This window comes from Erythrolamprus reginae, chromosome 1 (genome assembly GCF_031021105.1).
Source record: "Erythrolamprus reginae isolate rEryReg1 chromosome 1, rEryReg1.hap1, whole genome shotgun sequence".
NCBI classification, from domain to species: Eukaryota; Metazoa; Chordata; class Lepidosauria; order Squamata; family Dipsadidae; genus Erythrolamprus; species Erythrolamprus reginae.
In genome coordinates, this window is record NC_091950.1 from 83,650,596 (window position 1) to 83,675,455 (window position 24,860).

At 43.0% G+C, this 24,860-nt stretch overlaps 1 protein-coding gene across 2 annotated transcripts in view; it reads left to right on the top strand.

The window, feature by feature from the left end:
• BAHD1 (bromo adjacent homology domain containing 1) overlaps positions 1–24,860 on the top strand; it is a 111,797-nt gene that overhangs the window by 24,551 nt on the left and 62,386 nt on the right. For both annotated transcript variants that reach the window (XM_070756739.1, XM_070756748.1), the window contains exon 2: positions 22,540–24,186. In XM_070756739.1, coding sequence (XP_070612840.1) covers positions 22,540–24,186 — 1,647 coding nt within the window. The remainder of the gene's footprint in view (positions 1–22,539; positions 24,187–24,860) is intronic.

Here is a 24,860-nt window from a genome sequence, read left to right on the forward strand (position 1 = left end):
CTGGAAGGATTAGAAAATAAAAGTCTGGAAATCTAAATCAATCTCTCCCAACCTGGAAGATCTCCAGTGCAGAATTTAACATCTGCAATTCCCAAACCAACACAAGGATCCTGGAGAAGTTGATGTTTATTGTATTTCTTTACTCATTTTGTTCTTTTTCAATTAATTATCTGAAATGTCATGTGGAAATTATTCCCTGCCAATATCAGAAAATAGAATATGCTAAAGTGGTTAAATCGCATTAGGACTTGAAGAGTCCATGAAATCCATTCCAGGTTTTGCAAAAGAAGTACAGGTATAGGACTTAAATGTATGACAGCAAATGCGCAAAAGACATTTAGTAGTCATTCGCACATTTGCTAAGTTTTTTTACGGACTTATTTCCTGCAGTCTAAAGTCAGACCCTAAAAGTTCCAAGACAAGGGATACCAGCCTTTGCCATGAGAGGTACTTGACTTATGACCACTCGTTCAATGACTGTTGAGAGTTACAATCACCTTAGAAGGGGTGTTTTACAGCCTGTACTGCACTCTTGCCTGATGAAAAATGTCACCCTCATCATCTATAGTATAGCCAAATTTTGGGCACTTGAGAACAGGTTCACATTTACAACTTGTTGCAGTGTCCTACAATCATGTGACCACAATTTGCAAGTGTGGATTGATTTTTGCTGGTTTCCAGGAAAAAAAATGTCCATTTGGGAGAACTGGTTCACAATTATGACCATCCGATTTGCATAACGACTACAGTAAAAAGTGGCCATGAAACCCCGTCAAATCATGTATGTATGTATGTATGTATGTATGTATGTATGTATGTATGTATTTGATTGATTGATTGATTGATTGATTTTTATGCCGCCCTTCTCCTTGGACTCAAGGCGGCTTACAACATGTTAGCAATAGCACTTTTTAACAGAGCTAGGCTATTGCCCCCACAATCCAGATCCTCATTTTACCCACCTCGGAAGGATGGAAGGCTGAGTCAACCTTGAGCCGGTGATGAGATTTGAACCGCTGACCTTCAGATCTACAGTCAGCTTCAGTGGCTTGCAGTATAGCATTCTACCTGCTGCGCCACCCCGGCTCTATCCACTGCTTTCAACCATCATGACTTATAACCAAAATTCTGATTCAGACTGTCTCATCTTTTCGTAGTGCCTGCCAGAAATACCAATCACTAATATGTTATTAACATGTGTAATATTCACGTACTGTAAGTTCCACCTTACTGTAAGAAATGCAACAAAGAGGATCTGTTGCTATTCCCTGCCAGAGTTCTTCAAGTTCTAAATAAAAAAGAATGCATTGTTACAGAACATTTACAGAAGACGCTGCAGATTTTGTGGTACAAAGCGGAGGTGTTTTGAATAGTTCTGTTGCCTAAAAATGACTTCATTCAGTAACAGTTCAATCCAGTAACTCTGAATTGAAGACCGACTATAAAAGAATTGCAACCTTTACTTATACTGCTTACAGGAGAATTTACTACTGTATAGTTTTCCAAACCTTGACCTCTTCAAATGGATGGACTTACAACTCCTTTTGCCTAAGATTTATATGATGAATTTTTATGAGCTATTTTTAATGTTCATATTAGAAATTTTAATTTTTTCTAATTATAAATAAAATTTAGATAGCTTAAGGAGACCTTTAAGAGCATGTTGGGATAGGGCTGGGAAAACCCAAGCATCCTCAGCCATAGAAACTCATTGGTTGGCTTTTAAGTAAGCCATTCTCTCTAAATTTAGCCTACTAAACAATGGCAGTCTGGAGAAAAATAAGAAGGAATGCAGCCTATTCTTACTTTATTCTTCTGCTTAGATCCATCATAAAACAAAAATAGAAAGAATAATTAATGGGTTATACTTGGGCCAAGATGTCTGGTAACAGCTTTCAAATACATTGGGGTTAAAGGACAACTGGTGCCTAAATTCAAAGGCAATGAAAAGGTTCACAGATTATTATTTAAAAAGCATAAATGAGGCTGCACTCAGAAGAAGGTGAGGGAGGGTGATCCAAGAAGATTCCTGTGAAAATTATTGACTACTTGATTGATTTATATACCAGATATCTAAATCTTTCAGGGTTGGTATGTAAGGTGCCCAATGCTTATTTTGTTTTGCAGGTTGGAATAGTGTACTTCCTTAACAAAGCGCTGGATTGGTCAATTTGCAGTCAGTGGCTAAATGAGAATTTAGTAAACCATTTGGCGGTGTGCATTTTCATACTTTTTCTTTTGAATCTAATTAATGGAAGAAACAGATACCGCTCTTTAATTAGCGGATGTGTAGTATACCGTAATTAGTGAGTTTTTTTAACCTTTCTGCAGGCTTCTGGGGCCCTTGTTCTTGTTCCCACCATCTACGAATCTTCTGATTTTGCTGCTATTTCTGAATCGGAATGAATTCTTGAATTAAGGAGGAGCTCAGTGAGAGGACAGAACTGCTTGGCAAAATGAAGAAGCTTTTTCTCTTCTTCCAAATTTTTATTATTTATTCAAGCAGTGTGTTGCCCACCTTACATAGAAACTTAGAAGTCGGACGGCAGAAGAAGACCTCATGATCCATCTAGTCTGCCCTTATACTATTTTCTGTATTTTATCTTAGGATGGATGGATGTTTATCCCTGGAAGTTTGTTCCAAGGATCTACTACTCTTTCAGTAAAATAATATTTTCTCATGTTGCTTTTGATCTTTCCCCCAACTACCTTCAGATTGTGTCCCCTTGTTCTTGTGTTCACTTTCCTATTAAAAACACTTCCCTCCTGGACCTTATTTAACCCTTAATGACTAAAGCAATTCCGCATGGCATTTAACAATATGAAGAAACAGATCAGCAGCAGCAAAAACTCAACAGTCAGAAAGAAAACGCATAAATAACTAATATCCGAGAGAAAATAAGTTGAGTCAGACAATATCCCACCCAAGCAATTGCTGAAAAAGTCCTATCTTCAAGGCTTTCCTAAATGACAACAAAGTTGGGGCCAACTTCAGAAGAAGCTTTTAGGGTCTCATCAGAGAGCTCTGCGTCATTGATGAGATCTAGAACATGCTGTTATTGTCAAATCCACCATGTGGGTAGAAACAGTCGGAGAATTGCCAGTATTTAGAATCATACATTTGAAACTGGCCTTAAAATCATCAGGTCAAACCATCCATATGTGTACCGTATAGTACAATTTTTGTTGCCATGATATTAAAAAAGATCTTTGAGATTCTAGAAAGGATGCAGAAAAGAACAACAAAGATGATGAAGGGACTGGAGGCTAAAACTTAGGAATAATGTTTGCAAGAATTGGGTGTGTCTATTTTAATTAAAAGGACTAGGAGTGATAAGTGAGTGCGAACCTTGGTTTTCTTTAAAAAAACTTATAAAGCCTCGTATCAAGCATTATTCAATCATGGTACCCATCCTTTGGACCATTCTTCCTATAGAATTAGAAGGATTGTGAGTGATATGATAAGCCGCCCCGAGTTTGCGGAGAGGGGCGGCATATAAATCCAATAAACCTAAACCCTGCTCTTAATCTCCTTGTACATGAAATTTCAGTTTCCTAAAGTAAGAATTTTGAAGTTGTCTCTTTTAAATATTCTTATGTTATGCTCAGCTCACTTGTCAATCAGAATAATTTTGAATTTTATTTCTGTCCTCTAGCATATTAGGCTTGCCACCCAATTTGTATTATATGCAAATTTGATAAGCTTTCCTTCCATTCCTTCATCCAAATCATAAATTAAAAAATTGTGCAGAACTTAACCTCCAGCACTGATTCTTACACCACCACATTTGATATTTCATTCCAGTTGGTAAGAAGGAATCATTGATAAGCATTCAGTGGGTGAGATTTCTGAGCCAGTCACATATGCATGTGTTAATAGTTTTATTTATTTAATTTAAAAAAGAAAGATATTTACAATTACAATCTAAGTTTTATATATTCGTATGGGTCTGTTGCGTACATATGAGGTCACAAATGTTACCAGATTTCATTGTTCTTACCTGAAATATCATCAGGAATTTTGATGGGTATGCCATAATTTTTTTTCAGATCTGAGGCTACAACACCAAGATTACATAAATTTGTAGGGCAAGAACCTGAAATATCTAATCTAGCACACAAACAGATGTATTGTAAGCATCAATTTTTTTCTGGCTTTGGAAGAGAACTTGGCTTCTTTCAGTACTATTGTTTCAACTGTTTTGCAGAAAACTATGTAGACAACAGGCTATTTGGACCATCACAAGCTTAAAATAAAACGCCTAAATTTCAAGAAATATTTTGAAGTTCAGAGCAAAAAAACTGGAGTTGTTTCTCCGTACTGAAGGAGTGGGTCCAGCAGTCACATGGGTTGCTCCTGTCCAATCCGTTGGAACTGAGCCTAGTATTAAAAAAGACTGCTGGATCCGCCCCTTCCCCAGAATTCGCTCAGTTCGCATATCCTGCGGTTGTATTGTGAATGCTCGTTCAACATTCTAACACCTTCCCTTCGATCTTTCCTTCAAAAAGTAGTAAGATTTATTGTCTTTATTTATTTACTTGCACTAATTGCGCCAGCCGTTTAAAAGAAAAAAAGAAAAAAAACGCGGCTTGGCTTTATTTCCTTGGGAGAAGTTGCGGTTTCGTTTTCCCCCGGCGGTTTTGCCGGTTACGATTCCTGCGGCCGCTTGTGGATTCTTCTAATCCCTTGGCCTGGAGGTCCTAGTGCAAGTATTTATCCATTGAAATATTGTTTATTTATTGTATATAAATATTTAAGGGCTTATAAAATACCTCCTGCGGAGTGAGACGCCTTCTAGTCTCCTGGACTTAGTCGATCGCTTTTCCCTTAAGAAATTCTCAGCAGCGATCTTTTCGGCGCGAAGGCCTTCGCGCCCTTTTTTAAAAATCTAGGCCTCTCGTGTTGGCCTTCTGCCAGCCGCGTAGGCCTCAGTCCACCGCGTGGATCCGGGAGCGGGCCTTGGGGGTCCCAGGCTAAATTCTCCACCGGCTAAGCCTCCAACCAGAGTGCCTTGGTTTACTTAATTACAAAGTTTAGGGAGGCTGGCCCCGCTGGATTTGGGGGCACGAACTCTGGGTTTGCCCAGATTGTCCTCACGTTTCAGCAGCTTCGAGGCCTCGAAGCAGGATCCATTCCTCTTGGGAAGTCCTTGAAATCTTCTCCTTATAATTCAGTTATTGGCTCAGCCTTGTCTTCTGTTAATTGTCAGACTATGGCTACTTTTCCCAAGAGAGGCACAACTAAAGGTCCCAAAGAGGTTAGGCCTACTGGTAATTCTACTGAAGTTCCCCAGGCCTCTTCCTCCTCTTCCTCAGGCACCCATTCCTTAGCCAAGCCCACCAGGGCTGAGAAGAGAAGGGACCCAGCCCTACAAAAAATACATGATAAATCAGCCAAACTTTTTAAGGTGCAGGCCCAAGTGCATATCAATCCAACCCCTCCGGAGGCCTCTAACCTGCCTCTTTCTGGGGTTCCTGTGCTATCCCTGGATGAGCCAAACCTAAATCCACCCCAACCTAACCTATGGGGTTTAGGTCCAGAGGGGCCAGATATTACCGAGGATTCCTCCCAGCCAGAACCTGCTCAGGCCCTCAGGGATCCTCCGGCTTTTCCGGCTGATATTTCTTCCTTGCCGGAGTTTCAGTCTATCTTGACTATTCTGACTAACACCATTGACGCTAAACTCTCATCTTTCAATGTGCCTTCTCTGTCTCATCCCCCACCACGCTCCTCCCGTCCCGTGAGTTCTTCTCCTTCCTACAGAGCCCCAGCCATGGAGGTCTCTGACTCCTCTCAGGAAGAGGATGAGGATGGGGACGCAGAAGAGGATGATGACCCATTTCAGCGTCTGTCGGAATATGAGGAATCTCAGATTAAGATTCCAGCCCCAGCTGCTATCTTTCCTTCGCAGCTTTTCAAATCTCTCCTGTTTAAAGCTAGAGTATCCACGGGGCTAGCCGGGCAAGAAAAACAGGCCACTTCTTCCTCAGACCCTCCGGAGGAAAATCTTCCTTATTTCATGGAAGAACAGGAAGACAATGAGGTAATACCTATACCCAAGTTGTTTAAGGATGCTTTGCTTAAACAGTGGGACCACCCAACCGTTGGCCTTACTCCCACTCCCAAGGACAAGAAACTCTACAAGCTCTTCTCCTCCTATGAGGAACTCCTAACATGTCCCAAGCCAGATGAACCAGTGAAGACACTCCACTCGACTTCTGCCATACCGGGCGAAGCAAAGGAGGTCCTCCGGCCAGAGGACAAACGACTTGAGCAAATGCTCAAAAGGAGTCTCCTTGCAGACTCATGGGCCATTAAGAGTGCTGCAGCGGCATCCTTCTTTTCCAGAGCTGTGCTCTTGTGGCTTCGTCAGCTCCAACCACACCTGCCGCCAGATGACTTACGGGGTCAACAGGATTTCAACAATATCTTCGCAGCTCCCCGATATGTAGCAGATGCTTCCCTCCAATCTTCCAGATTTGCAGCCAGGTCAGTAGCAGCCTCCACAACGGCCAGAAGACTTCTATGGCTCCGCCCTTGGCAGGCGGGAGTAAGACAGAAGTGGCAGTTAGCCATGGGTCCGCTGAAAAGTAACCTCCTCTTCGGAGACCTTCTGGACCCTCTCCTTACGGAGACCACAGACAAGAAAAAGGTCTTCGGACCTACCACCAAGAAGGCCCCTAAACCGCAGCCCTTTCGGCGCACAGGGCGTCAACAGGATCAGGGCTTCGCATTTCAAAGGAATCCAGGTCAGTATTTCCCTCGGTTTCGATCCCAATCTAGAACCACCAGGGGCAGAGGTTCCCATTATCAGAGAGGATCCTCTTCTACCAGGGCTTCCAAAAGAGCCAGATGGTAAGTTTTCCTCCTTTCCCATAGGCGGTCGCCTAGCCTGGTTCTCTTCCGACTGGCACCGTTCTTGTAAGGACCCCTGGGTCATTGACACTGTGGAAAGGGGCCTAAGGTTAGAGTCCATTTCACCTCCCCCTAACCGTTTTATTTCTTGTCCTTCTCCCAGTTCCACTCCATCTCGTATCCGAATGGAGGAGGCTATTTCTCATTGTTGACTATTAGAGCTTTCAACCGGTCCCCTCTCTCCAGAGAGGTTTAGGCTTCTATTCCATCCTCTTCATGGTCCCTAAGACCTCTGGAGGCTGGAGAGCCACCTTAGATCTAAAGAATTTGAACCGGTTCATAAAATATAGGAAATTCAAAATGCATTCCTTATCTTCCATTTTAGCAGCTCTACATCAGGGAGACTTTATGGGGTCTCTGGATCTCACGGAGGCCTACCTCCATATTCCCATTGCCAAGGTCCATAGGAATTTTCTGCGCATTGCCCTTCAAGGCAGGCTTTTTCAGTATAGGGCTATGCCATTTGGGCTCTCCTCAGCTCCCAGAGTCTTCACTAAACTCTTGGGATCCTTGGCAGCTCATATCCGGGCCTCTCCCATTCATATTTTATGTTATTTAGAGGACATTTTAATTCATGGAAATTCCAGATCTGGTGGGGCTGCAGACCTCTGTTTTACCATGTCGGTTCTACAGAATCATGGTTCTCCATAAATCTTAAAAAGAGCCACCTTGATCCATCCACTTCCATTCTGCATCTGGGATCTATCATTAATTCCGAGATATCCCAGGTTTTCCTCTCCACTGAGAGAAAACGCAGCTTTTTGGATCTCATTGCTCGCATCCTGCCCCAGCAATCTACCTCCATTGCCACCCTATCTTCCCTTTTGGGTAAAATGGTGTCATGTATTGGTATTGTTCCCTGGGTCCGTCTTCACGCCAGGGAACTACAGTGGCTTCCATTCCCCTTCCAGAGATCGGGCCACAGCATCTCGAATCGTCGCATCACCATCCCACCGACGGTTCGCAGATCCCTCAAGTGGTGGACTTCTCCAGCCCTAGACAAGGGATCCCCCTCCCGGTGCCCCGACCAGTTTGTAGTCACCACAGATGCCAGCCTCTCGGGCTGGGGAGCCCACGCCCAGGGTCTTTTAGCTCAGGGCACATGGGCACCGGAGGAGGCTTCCAGGCCCATCAATTGGCTAGAATTAAGAGCCGTGTCTCTAGCTCTAAAACAATTCCACTCTCACATCTCCAACCAACATGTGCTGATTCTCACCGACAATATAGTCACCAAAGGCCATATTTGCAGACAGGGAGGCACAAGATCCAAGGCCCTCATGAGGGAGGCCCGAAGTTAGGCCTTTGGGCAGAGAAAACTCTCCAGTCGCTTCTAGCCGACCACATCTCGGGGAGCCTCAATGTCCAAGCGGACTGGCTCTCGCGAGTGACCTTAGATCCAGGCGAGTGGAATCTCCATCAGTCACTGTTCCACCAGATCTGCCTCAGGTTCGGCCATCCAGTGTTGGATCTATTTGCGACCAAAGCCAATGCCCAGCTCCCTCGCTTCATCTCCAGGTTCCCGTCTCCGGGAGCAGAGGCTATCAATGCTCTCAGGAGCCCTTGGCCTCCAGGTCTATTGTATGCCTTCCCTCCAATTCCAATTCTGCCAGACGTGATCAACAAAATCCTCCTGGAGAAGGCCCGAGTAATTCTGATTGCCCCTCACTGGCCTCGCAGGCCCTGGTTCGCGGACCTCCAACAACTGTCCGTCCAGGACCCCTGGCGACTCCCCGTTTCGGAGGATATGTTGCGACAGGGGGCCTCCTTCCACCCGGACCCAGAGTGGTTCCACCTCACCGCCTGGCTATTATCCGGAGGGACTTAGACCTGCGAGGGTATGACCCGGACACAGTGGAAATCATCCTGAAGTCTAGAAGAGGGTCTACCAAACGGATCTACGACCATACTTGGTCCAAATTCCATCAGTGGTGCTCGCAGGAGGGTTTTTCAGCACCATCCGCCGACACCTGGCCGCCACTTCTTCCGTCTTGGCGGGGCCTCGCAGGCAGCCCCTCCGCTCTTTTCCAGAAATCCAAGAATTTCTAAGAGGAGTGGCCATCCTCAGGCCTTCTAAAATCCACAGATATCCTACCTGGGACTTGCCACGGGTTCTCCACTCTCTTACTCAGGCACCTTACGAACCCCTGAATTCTGCGTCCCTCAGGTACCTATCCTTTAAGGTAGCATTCCTGGTGGCGATTACATCCGCCCGACGCATATCTGAGTTGGCAGCCCTTTCTATCACACAGGACCTTTGCCAGGTTTCACCAGGATAAAGTGGTTCTGCGACTGGACCCCACCTTTCTACCAAAGGTTAGTTCCATGTTTCACAGATCTCAGGATATCATATTACCTTCCTTCTGCCTCCAACGAGAGCATCCCCTGGCAACTAGATGGCACACTCTGGATCTCACTAGAGCGCTAAAGGTTTATATCCAACGCACAAGATCCATCCGGAGATCGGAAGCACTCTTCATAGCCTACCATCCCAGATCCTTGGGATCCAGAGTGTCTCCTACAGTAATAGGTCATTGGATCAGAGGGACCATCTCTAAGGCCTACGAGACAGCTCCCCTTTCCATTCCAAGGAATATTACAGCGCATTCCACCAGAAGTGCTGCCACATCTGCCGCTTGGGCGACTCAGGCTCCGTTGGAAGAAGTCTGCAAAGCAGCCACTTGGGCCTCGCCAAATTTCTTCATAAGGCACTACAAAATCGATTCGTACGCATCAGCGGACGCTGCCTTCGGCAGAAGAGTACTCCAATCCGTTATCTCTCACGATAGCAATGTACTCCCACCCTAGGGACCTATCTCTTGGGTATGTCCCATGTGACTGCTGGACCCACTCCTTCAGTACGGAGAATAGGCGTTGATTGCTTACCTGAACGCCTCTTCTCGTACGGTGAGTGGGTACAGCAGTCACTTCCCTCCCTATGTGTGGTCTTCTTTACCTTCTATTCTATTTTCTTATAACACATGAGAGTTGAACATTAAAGAGCTTCACCACTGAGCCTAGTCTATGGATTCGCGAATTCTGGGGAAGGGGCGGATCCAGCAGTCTTTTTTAATACTAGGCTCAGTTCCAACGGATTGGACAGGAGCAACCCATGTGACTGCTGTACCCACTCACCGTACGAGAAGAGGCGTTCAGGTAAGCAATCAACGCCTATTCAAGTTTAGTTCTAGTGGAACACGGCCAATTTGACCATTCCAATGAAAATTTCTGCATAGATTTTTGTTTTCCTTTTGGTAGCAAGCTCCAAGCAAAATACAAGGGGACACAATCTGAAGTTAGTTGGGGGAAAGATCAAAAGCAACATGAGAAAATATTATTTTACTGAAAGAGTAGTAGATGCTTGGAACAAACTTCCAGCAGACATGGTAGATAAATCCACAGTAACTGAATTTAAACATGCCTGGGATAAACATATATTCATCCTAAGATAAAATACAGAAAATAGTATAAGGGCAGACTAGATGGACCATGAGGTCTTTTTCTGCCGTCAGTCTTCTATGTTTCTATGTTTCTATCCCATTTTCCACATGCTATCTTCCATTCATATTTGTTTGACTGTAGAATAACCATCCCTTAAGGCAGTTCTCAATCCCATTCAATTATTTTCTGTTACGTCCCCCTCCTAGGAAGAAGTAAACATTTTACGCAACCCAACTCTCCGCTGCGACTGTAAATAGTCCCCAAATTGCGCCCACCCCGAGACACGCATCCTACCTGACATTGTATTGGTACCTCCGTCGTGTTCCTCAATGCATCAATGGGTCGCAAGGTATCTCCTTCCATTGTTAGGCAGGTAGATTCAGTCTACCATTTCCGGGGCTATGAGTTGCAAGCTAGAAGGGCACCTTCCATTCAACCAGGAGTGTGGTCACTATGGCTGCATGGGATACTCAAGCGTCTGGAGAAGGTTTGGACTTCACCAACTCCCTTTATCAAGTATTATAAAATAGACTCTTATGCCTCGGCGGAGGCATCCTCCAGCTGGAGGGTTTTAGAATAGAATTTTTTTATTGGCCAAGTGTGATTGGACGCACAAGGAATTTGTCTTGGTGCATATGCTTTCAGCGTACATAAAAGAAAAAGATACATTTATCAAGAATCATGTGGTACAACACTTAATGATTGTCATAGGGGTCAAATAAGCAATGAAGAAACAATCAAAATTAATAAAAATCTTAGGATACCAGCAACAAGTTACAGTCATACAGTCCTGAGTGGGAGGAAAAGGATGATAGGAATGATGAGAAAAACTAGTAGAAATAGAAGTAAAGACTAGTAAAAAGTCTGACAGAATTGAGGGAATTATTTGTTTAGTAGAGTGATAGCGTTCAGGAAAAAACTGTTCTTGTGTCTAGTTGTCTTGGTGTGAAGTGCTCTGTAGCGACGTTTTGAGGGTAGGAGTTGAAACAGTTGATGTCCTGGATGCGAGGGGTCAGTAAGTATTTTCTTCTCCCTCTTTTTGACTCGTGCACTATACAGGTCCTCAATGGAAGTCAGGTTGGCAGCAATTGTTTTTTCTGCAGTTCTGATTATCCTCTGAAGTCTGTGTCGGTCCTGTTGGGTTGCAGCACCAAACCAGACAGATATAGAGGTGCAGATGACAGACTCAATGATTCCTCTGTATCAGCAGCTCCTTGGGCAGTTTGAGCTTCCTGAGCTGGCGCAGAAAGAACATTCTTTGTTGTGCTTTTTTGACGATGTTTTTGATGTTAGGTGACCATTTTAGGTCTTGAGATATGATAGAACCTAGAAATTTGAAGGTCTCTACTGTTGATACCATGTTGTCTAGTATTGTGAGAGGTGGAAGGGTGGAAGGGTTTCTCCTAAAATCTACCACCATTTCTACGGTTTTGAGTGTGTTCAGTTCTACATTGTTCTGATCACACCACAAGGATAGTTGTTCAACCTCCTGTCTGTATGCAGATTCATCATTGTCTTGAATGAGTCCGATCACTGTTGTATCATCTGCAACCTTCACTTGATCATTTGAGATGCAGTCATTAGTGTATAGAGAGGAAAGAAGTGGTGGGAGTACACAGCCTTGGGCTAATTGTACATGTATCTGATGTGATTTTTCCTAGCTTCACCTGCTGCTTCCTGTCTTATAGCTGGTCATCATAAATTGAGACCTCGCCAACAGTTCTGCCATTCCCATGTTCTGGTATTTTTGGCTTGGGCATGTCCCATACATGGCTGCTATATCCACCATGAGGGAGAAGGGGTTTTGGTCCTACCTGATACACCTCTTCTACGATGGTGGATATAGCAGCCAGACCCTCCCAGTTGGATAATTTTTCAGTTGGCTTTGGTTGATGGTTTTAGTTGGCTATAGCACTACGGAGTCTGTCACTAGGCTTCTTCATACGAAACTGGGAGAGACAACAATGACATCATAAGAAGCATTGGCAGGCTCAGTTCAATCACCGAGCAGACAGGATTAACCCATATATGGCTGCTCTATCCACCATCATAGAAGAGGCGTATCAGGCCCACTGCAGAACAGTCTGTTTGGATTGCATAAGTTATAAGCCAAGTTGATTGCATTTGGTTCTGCTAAGATTAATGAGACTTACTGTAAGTATATGCCACTTTCTGTAGGATATGGAATTTGGTTTTAAATTTGACTACTGTTTTATTTGGCGCTGTGGTTATGGTACAAAGCTAGAAAACTGGGAGGTTTTTACTTGTTTGTTTGTAAAATGTATTAATTGCCCATCTTACCAAAGGATAACTCTTGAGTGACTTTTTACTTCCGGGTACTTACTTATTTACTTACTTACTATCTGCATATTTTAGATGCTTTTGAATACAATTTACATATTTTTATAAACATGTTAGATACTGAAATGTAGCTTTGATTTTATTTTAAAATAAATGTAGTATCATAGAGTCTGAACAACGTTGAGTCAGCTGCTAGACCTTTCCTTTTGGGACAATTTAAAGTGCCTTTACCAAGGAAATTGTTGTTTCCCATCAATGGTATCACATCATGGTAAACTGATTTCTTTCTCACAATTCCTGATCTTTATAAACTACAAGCTGCATTTATCTACCATTTTTAAACAATTGTAGTACTGTATTCCCAAAATGGAAATAATGTACAGAAACTGAAACTACAGATTTCAGCATTGAATAATGAATAAATTCAGTTTTTGCCATAATAAAGAGCTTTTAAAAAGTTGAGGAGGGAGAATATTTTAAGATTTCATTTATAACACAAGCAAGATTATTTATTTCAATTAAGATAATATTGATAAATGAAACTTAATAACTCGGGAGGGGGGTAAAAAAGTGGCTATGAGTCAGAGTGTATATGGGCAATACCCCATTACTACTCCCAATTCCACATTCCTGCTAAAGTTTTAAGTATCTTAACTCCGTGCATACTTTTAGTTGGAGCAGAAAATCCAGTCCATCAAACATAATGGAACAATTTGAAGATTCAATACTGCAGCATTACATACATTACACTGCTCAAAAAAATAAAGGGAACTCCAGATAAATCAAACTCCTGTGAAATCAAACTGTCCACTTAAGAAGCAACACTAATTGACAATCAATTTCACATGCTGTTGTGCACATTCAGTTTTGCACAGAACAAAGTATTCAATGAGAATATTTCATTCATTCAGATCTAGGATGTGTTATTTGTGTGTTCCCCCTTTTTTTGAGAAATATAATGTACAGTGGTACCTCTACCTACAAACGCCTCTACTTAAGAACTGTTCTTAAGGTGTTCAAGATTTTTTTTGTCTCTTCTCAAGAACCATTTTCCACTTACAAACTCGAGCCTCTAAAACTGTAACCGGAAAAGGCAGGGAGGAGCCTCTGTAGGCCTCTCTAGGAATCTCCTGGGAGGAAACAGGGCCAGAAAAGGTGGGGAGGAGCCTCTGTGGGGCCTCTCTAGGAATCTCCTGGGAAGAAACAGGGCTGGAAAACAGAAGACTGACGGCAGAAAAAGACCTCATGATCCATCTAGTCTGCCCTTATACTATTTTTTGTATTTTATCTTAGGATGGATCTATGTTTATCCCAGGCATGTTTAAATTCAGTTACTGTGGATTTACCGACTGCGTCTGCTGGAAGTTTGTTCCAAGGATCTACTACTCTTTTAGTAAAATAATATTTTCTCATGTTGCTTTTGATCTTTCCCCCAACTAACTTCAGATTGTGCCCCCTTATTCTTGTGTTCACTTTCCTATTAAAAACACTTCCCTCCTGAACCTTATTTAACCCTTTGACATATTCAAATGTTTCGATCATGTTCCCCCTTTTCCTTCTGTCCTCCAGACTATACAGATTGAGTTCATTAAGACGGGGAAAAGCCTCTGTGGGGCCTCTCTAGGAATCTCCTGGGAGGAAACAGGGCCTCCACCTCCAATGTTTTCCCCCACGTATTAGTTGCTTTTACATTGATTCCTATGGGAAAAATTGCTTCTTCTTACAAACTTTTCTACTTAAGAACCTGGTCCACGGAACGAATTAAGTTCGTAAGTAGAGGTACCACCGTATATGTTGAACTAAGAGATCAATCCTGCCAATCCGGAACTCCCTTTGGATATCATCTTCCTCAAAGCACTCCCAAGATATGTCCAAGGAGCATGATGGGGCACAAGGACGCAAGCATGCCCACGCATGATTCCCACAGGTGGGGGAGATTGGTTCTTACATGGAGGGCAGCTATTATCTTACCCTACCTATTCTTCTGATCTTTTTTTCCCTACGCTTAAGAGAAAGTGGTGTAGCAGTTGAGGTTGTTAGTGTGTCTTGTTGTGACAAGATTGCTAACACTGATAGATCTTTCATTGCTTCTGGGTGTTCTCTAGAGGGGGGGAGGGGAGGAGAAGGAGACACTTGATCTTTCTTGATTTGAGAAGAGTGTAAATATTTGAAAAGTGTCAGTTCAAGTGATTGGAGAGAATTACCATTTTGCGTGGAAGAAAACCAGAAGTTTCCTTTGGAACAAGGTCTCTCTTCTAGAAGTTTAAAAGAAGAACCCATTAGTAAAATAATGAGCTCATTTATGAAACCTTTTCTAATGTAAATTGTTCCAATGTTTTCCTCTAATTCATTTTCATCACAGATTATATTAATTCTGAAAATAGCTTCTTCTGGGCATTGTTTTTATAATAGGTCTGCTCTACAATTAAGCCCGGATTTTCCTCAAGAAAGCAAAATTTGTGCTTATTCAGCCTCACAAAAAATCTAGTTATATTCATAGACTCAGGTGCTTCAAAACAATTGTAGTTGAATAGTGTTAAACCTTTGGGACAGTTTTCTTCTAGTTGGAATAATTATTTCATTGTGTCACAGAACATATGCTCTTGTTCTTGTCTATGACATGCAGTCCATAGTGTTGCTTACTTAGCCAAAAATTAAGACTTGCAAGCAAAGTAATACTCCCGCAAAATTTCAGGCTTCTTTGCATGTTGTGCCTGTAACTGCTGGCTCTTTTTTTTCCCCAGTGCCTCATAGTCTGGAGATCAAACATTCCAGCTAAGGCAATTATTGGTTTTGATAACAGTATAGCGTGTCCTGTAATTTACTGTGGAGTGGGATTGCTTGACAGCAATATAATTGCTAGGATGGGGCATACGTCCGTAGAGATTCAAGGTAAACGTAGGTTTGCAGCTGTAGTTTTCAACAGGGACCAGGATTTGAAGGTGTTGGTGGGGGAAGCCACTGCAGTTTTGGTTTGACTGAAAAAGTTTACCGTTAACTCCAGCGATTATGAGATAGTTACAAAGATCATCAGATCCTCTGGGCACTTTTCTTTTACTTCCTTTTTTTTTTTTAAAAAAAAGAGCCGAGCAGCTCTGTCTTTTGCATATTTCATCAGCACCAGATTAAGACACGGCACTTTTTCCCCAGCCATGCTTGCAAAATGAGGCAAACATGCTGCTTACTCAGTGTTTTGTGCATTTAAAATGGTTATAGAAGTAGTTTTTGGGAGTGAGGGTATCCACGTTTGACATTGCTTCCATAACTTAATTTTCCAAACAAAATTTTGTTTGGAATTCGAAGAGAGCTCTGGACTAAGTGAAAAATGAAACTTCAGATCTGTTGTTGATAAATTTAAGTAAATTGACTGTGCTGCATTGGATGTTCTTGGATTCTGCTGTGGTCCCCAATATATATTCTTCTTCAAATGAACTTTTTGATCTTTTGTAAACTGAAGGTGCTCAATCTGAAATTCAGAACTATAAGATGCAATACAAAGAACTTCTAGAAGAATCAAATTGTATCTTAAAAGAGAGTCGCTGTATTTAAGTCTGAGTCGTCATGTGTGATTAGGTGGCTATATAAATTTCCTAAATAAATAAAATAAATAATCTATCTGATTATTTAAATTTCAATCTTTGTTTTAGTCCTGCCTAGACACCAAAATAGTTGGCCATTCCCTACTTGGGGTTTCAAGAAATCAGTCGGCCATGTTGTTTTAATTTTATCACTTGCACACGACTATGTACAACAGGGGTCCCCGAACTTTTTACACAGGGGGCCAGTTCACTGTCCCTCAGACCAGTGTTTCCCAACCTTTTTTGAGCCGCGGCACATTATTCATATTTTCAAAATCCTGGGGAACATTGAAAGGGGGGGGCGGGCTAAAGAAAAGTTTGGACAAAAAAACCCTCTCTTCCTCCCTTTCGCTCTATTTCTCCCTCTTTCTCTCTTCCTTCCTTCCCTTCTTTCTCTCTCTCCATCCCTCTTTCTTTCTTCCTCTCTTTTTTGCTCTCTTTCTCTCTCCCTCCTTCCCTTCCTCTATGTCTTTCTCTCTCCCTTGCTCTCTCTCTCTCTCTCTTGCTATCTCTTTCTTGCTTTTTTCTCTCTTTCTTGCTCTCTCTCTCTCTTTTACTGTCTCTTGCTATATGTCTCTTTCTTTCTCTTTGCCTCTCTTGCTATCTCTCTTTCTTTCTTTCTTTCTCTCTCTTTCTCTCTCTCTGTCTCTCTTGCTATGTCTTTCTTTCTCTTTCTCTCTCTCTCTGCCTCTCTTGCTAAGTCTCTCTTTTTCTCTTGCTATGTCTCTCTTTCTTTTTCTCTCTCTCTGCCTCTATTGCTATGTCTCTCTTTCTCTCTCTCTTTCTCTATCTCTCTTTCTCTGCCTCTCTTGCTGTCTCTCTTTCTCGCTCTGTCTCTCTTTCTCTGCCTCTCTTGCTATGTCTCTCTTTTCTCTCTCTCTGCCTCTCTTATATGTCTCTCTTTCTTTCTCTCTCTCTCTCAGCTGACTGCAAGCGGGAGCCCTGACGGCGGCAGCTGGACATGCTGCTGGACACCGTATATGCCAGGCCCGCAGCGCCAGCATGTACGACGTCCAGCAGCATGTCCAACCGCCACCGTCAGGGCTCCCGCTTGCAGTCAGCTGAGAGAGAGAGAGAGAGCTCCCTCTCGCCGCCGCCTGGAGCTCCCTCTCGCCGCCGCCATCTCCCCGCGACTGCCTGCAGCCGCTGCAGCCACCACCCCACCACCCCGCTCCCACCGCCAGTGCCCTCCCGCCGGGCCACAAAGGACACTTGCCGCCGACTCCAGGGAAGCTCCAGCTGGGCGGGGCGCTGCCGGTGCCTCTGTCCTGGGGCTCCCACTCGCAGCTGTTCCCCGGCTCCTGCCTGATGCCGCGGTTTCTGGCGCTCTCCTGCTGGGCCCCAAAGAAGGAAGGCGGGAAAAAGGCGCGAAGATTGAAGCTCTCCTTCTTCCTGCCTTCCTTCTTTGGGGCCCAGCAGGAGAGCGCCGAAAACCGCGGCATTGAGCAGGAGCCGGGGGACAGCTGCGAGCGGGAGCTCCAGGTCGGCACCGGCAGCGCCCCGCCCAGCTGGAGCTTCCCTAGGCGCTTCACGGCACACCTGACCGTGTAGTGTGCCGCGGCACACCGGTTGGGAAACGCTGCCTCAGACTATTGGAGGGCCGGACTATTAAAAAAACTATGAACAAATCCCTATGCACACTGCATATACCTTATTTTAAAGTAAAAAAAACAAAATGGGAATGTACTATTTTGAGGGGGGGGGAGAAGTCTGAAATTCATATATGTTTATGTTTTGTTTTTAATTTTCTTTTGTTAACATGTGATTGTAGGTTTTCTTGGCTTATAGAAAAATGTATAAAGAAAGAAGGAAGCACTTTGGCATAATGGCTAATAAGTTAGAATATAATTGGTGTACTTTTTGAAGGAACATTAAGGAGGGGATTTTAATTAAAAGAAAATGAATGTAACTGGTTGACAAAATTAGAAAAAAAAACTTTTGCAACTTTTTTGATGATTGATATTAGTTACTAACAAAATACTGCATTTTATTCATAGAAAATTAGATTGAATATTGTGTTGCGTCACTGACCCACGGGGCTGATAAATGGCCTCAGCGGGCCACATGCGGCCCGCGGGCCGTAGTTTAGGGACCGCTGATGTATGAGAATTGCTTGAATCAGAACTAGACAGATAAAGTAGAACCTTGATAGGTACAGTCTAAAACATTTGGATAGTACATGAGCGAGGGAGACTTTTTTGGAGTCTTTAGTTCGTAGTAGAATAAATCAATCATGTCAATTATTTAATTATTAAAAGGTGGTACACTTAGTGATTAATTTTCACTGACATACTGAGGACAGATATTCAGGTTGTAAGTAGCTTTTGGGGATCTATCATAAGCATACAACAGCTTTCCTTATTGCGTTTAAAAGACTCGGGTCCAAAGACGGGCTACAAGAATGGTGGAAGGTCTTAAGCATAAAACGTATCAGGAAAGACTTAATGAACTCAATCTGTATAGTCTGGAGGACAGAAGGGAAAGGGGGGACATGATCGAAACATTTAAATATGTTAAATAAGGTTCAGGAGGGAAGTGTTTTTCATAGGAAAGTGAACACAAGAACAAGGGGACACAATCTGAAGTTAGTTGGGGGAAAGATCAAAAGCAACATGAGGAAATATTATTTCCAGCAGATGTGATTGATAAACCCACAGTAACTGAATTTAAACATGCCTGGGATAAACATATATCCATCCTAAGATAAAACACAGGAAATAGTATAAGGGCAGACTAGATGGACCATGAGGTTTTTTTCTGCCGTCAGTCTTCTATGTTTCTATGTTTCTATGACTCCATTGAAAGCCACTTAAAATGGTGATGCGTTGACATTAGCCAAATAAAATTAGCAAAAGTAGTTTTCTTTGTTCTTTATACAACCTGTCCTGTGAAAGGACAGCCCAGTCCTTTCACGCAGGTAAATACTGGTAGTGATCTTGTTGCTTGGCTAGTCTTAAGAGTTTCATCTAGTACTCCCTGCAAAGGGGAAGGGGAAAAAGAACAGATAACAGTTTCTCAGTTGCGGTTTACTCCCTCAGGGCACTCTAAATATGGTATTGATTCTCTTGGCCACAGTTTGGATTGTTTCTTCCCACACAGAGGCTTTTCTTTCTACAAGGCTTAAAAACGTTTTGGATAATAAATGCTGACACTTGGTGGCCCCTGCATGCTTCCAGTGAAAGGAATTTTTTTTTAAATGGATATTTTCCTCGATGCAATAGAAGGCTCCATTCTATCTTTCAGTTGATAAATGTGGATGTTTCCGTTGCTGACTGAAGACTAACTCCACCTTTAGATGTCAGTTTGAGACCTGTGCATTTCTGTTTCTGGAAAAAATTGAAAGCAGGGTTAGCTGCCCACCCAAGGAGAAAAAAGCGCTTATACTTTCTGCATTCTTTCCTGTTGTACTTAGTAGGGGAAAGGACTAAAACATTTCCATATATACTGCTCAAAGAAATAAAGGGAACACTCAAACAACACATCCTAGATCTGAATGGATGAAATATTCTCATTGAATACTTTGCTCTGTACAAAGTTGAATGTGCACAACAGCATGTGACATTGATTGTCAATCAGTGTTGCTTCCTAAATGGACAGTTTGATTTTACAGAAGTTTGATTTACTTGGAGTTATATTGTGTTGTTTCAGTTCCCTTTATTTTTTTGAGCGGTGTATTTTAAGATTTAAAAACAGGCAGATCTACCTATATGTGCTCCTCCAATGTGGCAGAAATGCTGGTGTAGGGTGGAATATTCCTGAGTGTAGCTTGTATTCCTTTCTTGCCACCTAATTCACAGAATTTTGTGAAGACCCTAAATGGGTATCATCCACTGCTCATGAGACATGCATTTTTACTGCCGTTGATACTTTATGACTGCAAAAAATGGAGAAAAAATAGAAACAAGAGAAGAAGCAGAGCATCAACATTTATTTTTAGCAGGTCTAAGTGGAATTGAAGTGGAGGGTACCCTCATTTATCATTTTTCAATAATATATGATTGCATAGCTGTGTTGTGTCTACAGAACGAAACCTTTCTCTTCTCCCACAAGTTTATTTGCACTGTAAAAAAAAAATCAAAGATGGGGAGGAAACAAATGTGGAATTTTTCTACGCTGGTATGGAATAGACTAGAAAAAAAGTTGAAACTACATTAATTTGGAAATTAACTCACATTACATTGTTCTGAAATAATAGTGATTCCAAAAGTGAAATAATAACAATTCTTAAACATAGAGAATTGCAATGGATATTTCAGAATGTCTAGAAGGATTATTTTTTCTAATGAATGGGCAGCATTTTTAGTTTGTAGAAGCAGAGCCATAACTAAGAAATCCTGGATGGTTTGGAATTGGGATTGAGGGAATCTGATGTATGGTAAGCAGAAAATGAAAAATTATGTTGTCTTCATGTAAATGTCTTAAGAGAATAAGGGGGCAACTACTTTGCCTTTTTGGCAAAAAAAGTGTATTTTGATGACAAAGTATATTGCTCTGGATATATTCACATTAACTGAAACCAAGTGATTATATAGAGCAGAGGTCTCCAACCTTGGCAACTTTAAGGCTTTTGGACTACAATGAGTGAGGAATTCTGGGAGTTTAAAGTTGTCAAAGTTAGAGACCCCTGATATAGAGTATGCAGGGAAAAGTAAATGCAGCTAGAATCAATTCTTATACCTAAAGCTGTAAAATTATAATTGCCTAATGCATCTCTGATAACCTGACCAATCAGTTCCATCTGTGTGTGGGAAGGTGTTTTCGTTTTCTTCCTAATATGTTCTTACAATGCTGGTTCCACATATGCGTATTACTAATATGTGATCCAAAAGCAGCATGAAGGAAAGTATCTCTTTCTTTTGAACGCATTCTATGAAGATGAAGATCAGATATATTGCAAACATATTTCAGAGTTTTTTTAACCGGATTTTATTTAAAACATGAATATTCAAAGGTAACTCTTTTCAAATACAGTGATACCTCGTCTTACAAACGCCTCGTCATACAAACTTTTTGAGATACAAACCCAGGGTTTAAGATTTTTTTGTCTCTTCTCACAAACTATTTTCACCTTACAAATCTACCGCCGCCACTGGGATGCCCCGCCTCCGGATTTCCGTTGCCAGTGAAGCACCCGTTTTTGCGCTGCTGGGATTCCCCTGAGGCTCCCCTCCATGGGAAACCCCACCTCTGGACTTCCGTGCTTTTGTGATCCCAGCAGCGCAAAAACGGGCACTTCACTGGCAACGGAAGTCCGGAGTCTGTGTTCCCAGCAACACAGCGGTCCGGAAGTGGGGTTTCGAGGACTTCGGTGTTTTTGCGATGCTGCGATTTCACTGATGCTCCCTTCGCTGGGAAACCCCACTTCCAGACTTCCGTTGCCAACGAAGCGCTCGTTTTTGCGCTGTTGGGATTCCCCAGCTGGGATTCCCCTGCAGCATCACAAAAACACATAAGTCCGGAGGTGGGGTTTCCCATGGAGGGGAGCCTCAGGGGAATCCCAGCAGTGCAAAAACTGGCGCTTTAGCTGGCAAAAGGGGTGAATTTTGGGCTTGCACGCATTAATCACTTTTCCATTGATTCCTATGGGAAACATTGTTTCGTCTTACAAACTTTTCACATTAAGAACCTCGTCCCGGAACCAATTAAGTTTGTAAGACAAGGTATCACTGTACCATATTTTTAAAAAGCTAGATACTTTCTCTTTAAAAAGGGGTGTGAGTTCCCTAGTTATGTGAGAGAAATTCTACAAGTAGCTGATCCCTGATGAAAATCATCCTTACAGATGATGGTGAGATGGATCGGTGTTGGCTGAAATTAGCAAAAGAGTAGTGTGCTTCTGAATAAAGAAGGAAGGCTTCGGGGTTAGTCTTATGCTGTGTTCAAAATGGTGACCTGTTCTTTTCCCACAAAAAGGGTGTCCTGGTTATGCGAGAGAAATCCTGGAACTGGATAATCCTGATGGGAATCATTTCTTGGAAGAGGTTGAGATAAATCAGTATTTGTTGGAATTGGTGTAGAGTAGTTACCTAATGTAGAGAAGCATACTTCCGAGTAAGGAATGAAGTTTTAGATGTTTGGTCTTTAGGTGTTTGGACAGCCAAATGTAATTGTCAAGTACTGGTTTGAAATGAAGGCATGTTTTTAGGATAGCTGAAATCCTCATTTGGTTAAACTCCCTATCCCTTTTGCCCCCAAAGATCCATATTTTGTATAGAGCACATATGTTCTAAGTGTCGTTTGGTGCATTGTGTGTGAGGAAGCATTTATCTACTGCTGATATTAAGACGTTTTCCTTTGTGTTCGCAGGGGTGGACACTGATCCTATGACGCATGCCCGGAAGAAACAGCTCTTGCTTCTGAAATACTCAGCTGGTTCTGCTGCCCAAGCTTTGTCACCGATTGACGGTGAGAGAATGGATAGGACTGAGGTGGAGGGCAGCAAGCAAGGAAATGGTACCGAAGGGCAGAAAGTCCAGACTAGACTCGCCAGTTCGACTAAAAGCAGGAATTTGCAAGAACTCCGAAAGACCTACCCCTTAAGGAAACGCCTCAGCTCCTCTGTGGACAAAAAAACCTGCTCCGTGCTACTCACTAGGCTAGAGGATGTAGCCGGATCATTGTCGGAGGAGACTCCAAGGGGGATGAAAAGAGGTCTTGCCAGTTGCATAGATGACTTCAGACCTTCCTGCCTTCCAGAACAAGTTCAAGTAGCCGGAGCAGGGAAACAAGACTCTTCTATAGGCAAATGCCAGCTATCATGCCTTGGGACTGAGGAGGAAGGGCATAGTGTCTGCCTCTCGGAGCCCAGGAAACGGAGACTAGCCTCCTTGAATGCGGAGGCAGTGAACAACCTGCTCTTTGAACGGGATGACAACTTATTATCCGGCAGGCGTTTTCGAAAAGATTCCCCCCAGGTTAGTGGGGTTTGTTGCACTAATAGCGTATGTTGCAAAGCTCAGGGCTCGTGGCCCTTAACAGAAAAACGAGGCACTAAAACAGCGAAGGGAAAGAACCAAACTAAACCAAGTCAGAAGTGTGCTCCTTATAGCCAGTCCCTGGGCAATGACTTCGAAGGGAAAAGGCGGGAGGACAAAGGGGTTCCCTACCACCCGGCCCCAAAGAGATTGGCCAGTCTCAACGCTGCAGCTTTTCTGAAACTGACTCATGAGAAAGACCAACCGTTGAAGCCCAGAAGTAAATCAACTGGAGAAAGCAAGATGGAAGGACACAGCTCCAAATCAAAACTCAAGTGGGCCAAAGCCAACGGGAAAAATTGTGTTAAACCCAAAAAGGAAATATCCTCTGTCAAAACAGAGGGTCAGCGTAGCTGGCAGGGTGTCTCGGAGGGTGCGTATAGAAAAGCAGCCCACCAGGAGTCTCCTAGAATCTATGGGAAGACAGAATCCGTCAGCTACACACCGTCCCCTAACTCTTCTGAAGGCACAGAGGGTTTCCTCCACAGACTGCCTTTGCTGATGGGCGGGCAAGCTTCCATGAAGCCTGAATATGGAAGACCTGGAGAGAAATCTCCTACCCCCAAGCAGGAATTCCATCAGCCTTCCTTCCCAGTACCTCAGTTCCATCCTATGCCTGTTCCAGGCAACCATCCAGATTGTGGCTGTCTCTTCGAATCGTCTGACTTGACGCCGTTCAATGGGTTTTATGTTTATTATGGCCAAAGCGGATATAATAGTTACACTCATTACTCGATATACCCGAAGGATGAGTTGTCGCAGGCAACGGATTGCGAGGGGCTCATGGTGTCTCCTGGTTCCTTACCGTCCGATCCCTCCTTTCAGCCATTTCATTGGTGTAGCTCTCCATACTGTTGTGGAGAGGGACCAGCAATTAACAGCTTCAGCCTTTGTGGAGTTATGCATGTACCAGAAAGCAGAATTGGCAGTGGGCATACAGGGCGGAACGGCTACCCGTATAAGATGCCTTTTGCAGCAGGTAAGTCTGCAAACGTTTCCTTTTCTTAAAAAATGCTAACGTTTACAGGCAGCTGAGTCTTGGAATAAAGTTGTGTCCTTGTTGCCAGTAGATGATACCCTTGCATTGCCTGGAGCAGGGGTCCCCAAACTTTTTACACAGGGGGCCAATTCATTGTCCCTCGAACTGCTGTAGGGCCGGACTATTAAAAAAAACCCTATGAACAAATCCCTATGCACACTGCACATACCTTATTTTAAAGTAAAAAACAAAATGGGAACATACTATTTAGAGGGGGGGGGGGGAAGAAATCTGAAATTCATATATGTTTATGTTTTGTTTTTAATTTTCTTTTGTTAACATCTGATTGGCTATACAAGGTTTTCTTGGTTTATAGAAAAATGTATAAAGAAAGAAGGGAGCACTTTGGCATAATGATTAATAAGTTAGAAATATAATTGGTGTTGTACTTTTGAAGGAACATTAAGGAGAGAATTTAATTAAAAGAAAAGCATGTATCTGTGCTCCTGTCACTCACCCGCGGGCCGGATAAATGGCCTCAGCAGGCCGCATGCGGCCCACGGGCCGTAGTTTGGGGACCGCTGGCCTGGAGGATTGGATGCAGGCCTTCAGCACCTCTGAACCTGAAGTAGGTCATCCATGCATGTTAGGACATTTTTTTATTTGCAGGCAAA